At 28.4% G+C, this 6,409-nt stretch overlaps 1 protein-coding gene across 1 annotated transcript; it reads left to right on the top strand.

Moving 5' to 3' along the window:
- The first annotated feature begins 311 nt into the window (after window positions 1-311).
- On the top strand, window positions 312-6,028 carry LOC101511738 (serine carboxypeptidase-like 20). Its single transcript, XM_004492158.4, has 14 exons — window positions 312-525; window positions 2,136-2,281; window positions 2,383-2,459; window positions 2,797-2,919; window positions 3,031-3,133; window positions 3,375-3,412; window positions 3,643-3,744; window positions 4,094-4,174; window positions 4,293-4,526; window positions 4,685-4,750; window positions 5,005-5,120; window positions 5,286-5,399; window positions 5,654-5,699; window positions 5,787-6,028. Exons 1-14 carry the CDS (start codon window positions 395-397, stop codon window positions 5,868-5,870), a joined length of 1,461 nt encoding a protein of 486 aa, XP_004492215.1. The 5' UTR covers window positions 312-394; the 3' UTR covers window positions 5,871-6,028.
- The last annotated feature ends 381 nt before the right edge of the window (window positions 6,029-6,409 follow it).

Here is a 6,409-nt window from a genome sequence, read left to right as displayed (position 1 = left end):
ATCAAATAAATTTTATTGTTTCTTTTACTATTTCTTATAAAGTAAGTTACTAGTATTTTGTCAACAATATTCAAAACTATTAATTATCTCGTTCAACATATTTTATTTCTACAATAAATAATTAAAATATAATTGACAAAACAGTAATTAATGTTACGTTACATTTAACTATAAAAACAAAAAATAAATAAAAACAAAACTTTTCATTGTAATTTTTTTTTCTAATTATTATTACTACGACTACTTCTATTATTATATATTCGTAATTTCTCATCTATAAAATGGTCTGCCCATTATTTATTATTCTGATCTTTACAAAGAATTCATTTTGTTGAGGAGTGAGGTCCCAATTGTGCTCACATTGTCCCTTCTTTATTTCTTAGCTTTGGCCAACATGGTCAACTTGTTATTGGTCTTGCTTCACATTTCCCTGAGCTTTGTTTTGACTCAATCAGCACCAAAAGAGTCTCTAATCACCAAACTTCCTGGCTTCAATGGTACTATACCTTCCAAACACTATGCTGGGTATGCTATTTCCATATACAATTTAATTTCCTCTAGTTATAATTCTACATGGCTATTTTGATTTTTTTTTTTTTATCTCACATGGCTATTGTATGTATCTCTTAAATCATTCTAGCTCTTTTTATTATAATTTTTTACTTTGTTTTTGTTGTTCTTCAATTAGTGACATACTACTTTCCAAGCATGCTTTTTTTTCTGAGTTGTTGGATATTCAGATGGTCTCTAAACAAATTTCGGCTTCAAATTCTATTTGTTTTATTTATCTAACAAGTGGGATATGATACTAAAAAAAGAGGGATATATATATATATATATATATATATATATATATATATATATGATGCTCTCTATCTTTATTTTATTTATTTAAAAGATAATAGAATGTTTCTCGCCTCTTCAATTAAATATATTTAATTAATAGTTATATAGATCCAACGATAAGATTTTGTTAGAAGTAATTCAAATCGATTTAGATTTCTTCCATCCTCTTCAACCAAAACTTAGTTGAAAGAATCTAATGGCCGAGTTATTTTAGTCTCGAATTTTAGATTGATCAATAATTTGATAGGAAATTACATAGAGGGTTTAACAGTTTTCAATCAAACATCAATTGTAAGATTAATCTAATGGTCATGTTAAGATCCTTTTTAAATTTAACATGTATTAATGATTTCTTCCAAAAATATCCCTATTTAATTTATTATTGGAAAATGTGTTTTTTTTTTCTTTTATGAAATCAATAGTTATAAAGGTAATAATGGAAAACTAACACCCATTTTAAATAAATTTAATGCTACAAATTGTCAGTGTAAGCAAAAGTTTGGTCAAAATATTTTAATGCATCTAGTTCAAAAGTTTGACTTAACGTTAATTTTTTTACCCAACTTTTACTTAAATTTAAGACTAAGAAAATACTACACTATATTCGTGCCTATATGTAAGATCCATTTGATTAAATAAACAAAAATTAAGAAAAATAATTTTCATATTAAATTTATCAATAATATACATTCTCTTTCAAAAACTATCATTCAACTATTAAGAGAGTTGATTTTTTTTTTTCTTTATATCCCAATTTAAAAAAAATCCAGAATACTCCCCTTTAAAATATATCAAAATGCTATCAAAATTGATGGTAGAAGGTTGCATTCTCATAGCGCTACCAATTACTATTACTATTCCATTTTTTTTGTTTTACATGGTTGTCTGAAAATGCGACCTAGTAAAAATTCAAAAAATAAGATATTTTAGTATATATATTTTTTTCAATAGTAGGATATTTTAGAATTTTTTTTTTTTGAACCAAATTATAATTTCTGTAATGGGCAGAGGATGTTAAATAAAGAACAAATGTTTTTATGAAAGTTTTAGGTATAGGGACAGATGTAATATTATTTATACACATAAACTTTGTTAGTTTGTTAGTGAATCTTATGGAGGAAATATTAGTGATGGTCATTACACATTATTCTAACTAAAAAGATTTGGCAAAAGAGATCCGAGTCATCTTCTTTCTTGGATTTTGCTATATTTACTTCTCTATAGTAGGCTACCTTAGAAACACTATTAATCAGTGCACTATTTCTAATAACTTGGTTTTGAAATTGAAGGTATGTGACAGTGGATGAGATTCGTGGAAAAAACTTGTATTACTATTTTATTGAATCACAAAGTAATCCATCAAAGGACCCTGTTGTTCTATGGCTTAATGGTGGACCAGGATGCTCTAGCTTCGATGGCTTTGTATATGAGCACGGTAAGTGTAATTACTTACTTTCCTTAATTCTTCATGAATGAAGGGCCAATTCAGTTTCAATAATCAAATTTATGTGTCATTGGTCATGATGTGTTTTTCAGGTCCTTTTAATTTTATAAAATCAAAGACTAAGGGAGCTCTGCCTACATTGCAACTCAATCCATACAGCTGGTCATTGGTAATACTTTCTTCGGATTTTATTATATCAAGCACAAAAACCAAACCTCGCACTAGTAAATAATTGAATATAACTAAATGTATCAATGTTGTGTCTTTGTAGACACTAACACGTGTGTGATAATAGACACAACTTTAATATGAGATGTCAATTATGATTTTAAATCACGGTCTATGACTACAATTGTGACCACTATATTGCAGATCTTGAGATTTCTGCAACGGCATCCCAAGTGCAATTTAAAACAAGGGTGTCAATGTTGAGAAGAGAATATTGATTTATTGTTCATTAATTCATCTACCAATGATTCTATCTTGTTGTGGTTTGCATTTTATAGGTTTCCAACATTATATATTTGGACTCTCCCGTTGGAATTGGATTTTCATACTCAAAGAATATATCTGATTATAAAACTGGAGATATTAAGACCGCTTTTGATACACACAGATTTCTGCTCAAAGTAAGAATATTTTTGGAGACTTTGACATAAAATTTTTACATCAACTAATCTTTATTTTCATCTTAGCATATTGCTTACACACCTAGCTTTTTTTTTTTTTGAACAAATTAGTGGTTTGAATTATACCCTGAGTTCCAAACCAATCCATTATTCCTTTCTGGAGAGTCTTATGCTGGAGTTTATGTACCTACTCTTGCTCATAAAATAGTGAAAGGTAATGAATAATTCAATTTTACTAGTTATACTTCTTTTATTTCTGATTTTCCCAAAATAATTTATGTGATCTAAATTTATGTATCCTAAGTGAATTCAATTATAAACATATGTGAATTCAGTTCATGTATAAAAGTTAATATTTTTAGGTGTAATTAGCAAAATTAAAATTAATTTCTTTGAAAGGTTTGAATTAAATGTATTAGAATAACAATTTCAAAGAATTTTTTTATGTTCTTTAGGAATTGAAGCTGGTGCCAAGCCCAAACTGAATTTCAAGGTATTTTGTCATTAAGTAATTACATTATACTTTTAATTAATTGAGGAAGGAGAAATTATTATTGATTAAATGGTCACTAATTTCCATTTTACACCATCTTTAGGCGAGATTTAAAATCTGTCTCTTGAAATTATAATGTCAATATTTTACCATTGAGTTAGCATATCATTAAGTGATTATGTTATGTTTGTAAGTCTATGGCTACAATCTGAAGTCATATCAATGTGTAGGGTTATATGGTTGGAAATCCTGTTACAGATGACAGATTTGATGGCAATGCTCAGATTCCATTTGTACATGGGATGGGTCTTATATCTGAGAAAATGTTCCAGGTAAAATTGAAACCCTTAATTATAGTATTCAATGATATTTTTTTTATTATGATTCTCAATAATATATTAAAGGTTGAATGATAATCTAGATTTTGGGGTAGAGGTATGTAAAGTCTAGATAAGTAAATTATATAAAAAAAAAGTCAGACTAATGATTACTCTAACTAAATTTTGAATTTAGAGACTCTTAATCAATTCGTCTTTAATCGAATGAGTCTAAACATTTGATTAATTAATCATTTAAGTTTGGAACTTCTTTACTAACTTTGTTTTTCTTCTTGAAAGTCTATGGCTTTGTTTCCTTTTCTAACATGTTTCAATTTTATGTAATTATTTGTATGTGCTACAGGACACAACAAGAGAATGTAAAGGGAACTTCTATGACTCACATAGTCATAGTTGCTCTCATATGTTGACAAAAGTTGACACGGTGATTTACCTATACTACAAAAGTTGACACGGTGATTTATCTCATGGCATAAAATACTTTAAGATTAATGTAATACTTAATCTTTTTCTTTTCTTTGTTTTATTAAAAAAAATCTTAGGCACTTGGAAATTTAAACATATATGACATTCTAGAGCCATGTTATCATGGAGAAACAGAAAAATTAAATTCAAAGTTGCCATTAAGCTTTAGGCAATTGGGTAAGACTGATAAACCTTTGCCTGTGAGAAAAAGAATGTTTGGGCGTGCTTGGCCCTACAAAGTTCCTTTCAAAAATGGAATTGTACCAAGTTGGCCACAACTCATGAGCAGCAATAATCATGTTCCTTGTATTGTAAGTTGCTTTGTATAGACTCTTTTAAATTACTAATTCATTTTCTTTCTCTCATAAGTGATGTTTCATTCATGATAACTCATTCTTATGATATATATATTGTTACATTTTCCATATATTGGATATGATTGAGTAACAAAATTCAACCTTATATTTAGGATGACGAGGTTTCTGTTATATGGTTGAACAATCCTGAGGTCAGGAAAGCTATTCACACTGTGGAGGTGAAGATTCTCAGTTATACATATTTATTGTAGTTATAAAAAATTTGTAGTACTGACACTTTTGATCGTAGGCGTATTTGTCTGACACGTGTTGATGTTGGACACTAACACATGTGATCATCTTCATTTAATTCATTTTTTTAAATTTTTACTGCTATGAATACTCCGTATCAGTGGTATATCTAGTATCCACCTATGAGTCGGTGCTTCATAAATCAAAACACTAACTAAATATGACATTTGTGATAAAATAGAAAAGTGTTAAGGAGTGGAGCCTATGTACAAATATTGAATACTATCATGATACTGGGAGCATGATTCCATACCACAAGAAACTTACTTCAAAAGGATATCGAGCATTAATATACAGGTGAATATCAAACTTGGCAACATTGTTTTTACACTCATGGTATTAAAGTCACAACATCCTTATGAAATATGTATAACTTATATGATAAAAGTAAAAAAAATCCAAACTTTGTTTTGTTTATATGATAAGAAGGCCTAAATTGAAGTTCATATATTATTTTGACAGCGGTGATCATGACATGTGTGTCCCATATACTGGAACCGAAGCATGGACAAGTTCAATTGGTTATAATATTGTTGATGAATGGAGGCCATGGTTAACCAATGGTCAAGTTGCTGGGTAATTTAAATGCTATTTCCTCTTTTTCTCTTTTTTATCATTAAAAAAATTGACCACAAAAGAAGGAAAAATTATTATTTCATCTGAACTGATTGTTACAAAATCAAACTCTTATAGTTGAATTGATACCTAATAGACATAAAAATTGTTTGCATATTTTGGATTCAAACTATGAACAAAATACATAAAAATGTACAGAGGACTAATCTTGAGTCTTGACTAGAGGTTGAGTTAGTTTTTTTAATTGGTTGCAGGTATACACAAGGATATGCCAACAATTTAACATTTGTAACAGTAAAGGTAAGTACATAAAAATGTAATTATATTATATAGTTCTGCAAATTAGAGATAATTAATTACCTATACTATTTTATAATATTTGTGCAGGGATCTGGACACACTGTTCCTGAATATAAACCAGCCGAAGCATTGCATTTTTACAGCCATTTTATAACTGGGAAGCCTCTGTAAGAAACATAGAGATAGAGAGAGTGAGAGTGGGGTTATATAATATATTGCTTCGTTATGCAGTTTCAAAATGTATAAAGAAGAGAAGTTATTTGTAGTTCTTTATTTGCTTCTCAAACTCAATAAACAAATTTGACTTAGAAAATAAATACAATTTTTTTTCTCTTTCAAAATCAAGTTTTTCTTTAACCGGCAAAAGATTGTATAAAACAAATTCAAAGTTCAAGGTGTATTGAGAATTAGAAATAAGAGATTTTGAAATAAAAAATACCACACTTTAATGATACATGATAAATTTTAAGAGTCTAACACACAACTCAAAAAACCACCAAAACAATGAAATTCTTAATTACGAAACAATAAGACCCACACAACCCCAAGGTTGAAAGCACCACATATTATACGAAACTTACGTACTTTGTTTTAATCCACATCCAAGAGACCAATTTGAGTTTTTCAAGCAATAACGTGGTGTTGAAATCGAAGTGACTGAAAATAATAGAATTACACATTTTTTATATAAATCAAACACAAGTTATTTA

This window comes from Cicer arietinum, chromosome 3 (genome assembly GCF_000331145.2).
Source record: "Cicer arietinum cultivar CDC Frontier isolate Library 1 chromosome 3, Cicar.CDCFrontier_v2.0, whole genome shotgun sequence".
NCBI lineage: Eukaryota > Viridiplantae > Streptophyta > Magnoliopsida > Fabales > Fabaceae > Cicer > Cicer arietinum.
Note: the sequence above shows the minus strand (reverse complement) of the source record. Positions and strands in the feature narration are given on the sequence as shown.

Bases quoted from the DNA above. Each gene is read 5' to 3' on its own strand.
- LOC101511738 (XM_004492158.4), top strand. From the start codon at position 395: ATGGTCAACTTGTTATTGGTCTTGCTTCACATTTCCCTGAGCTTTGTT. The intron at 2,460-2,796 runs GTAATACTTTCT...TGCATTTTATAG, and splicing joins ATCCATACAGCTGGTCATTG to GTTTCCAACATTATATATTT. The intron at 5,400-5,653 runs GTAATTTAAATG...AATTGGTTGCAG, and splicing joins ACCAATGGTCAAGTTGCTGG to GTATACACAAGGATATGCCA.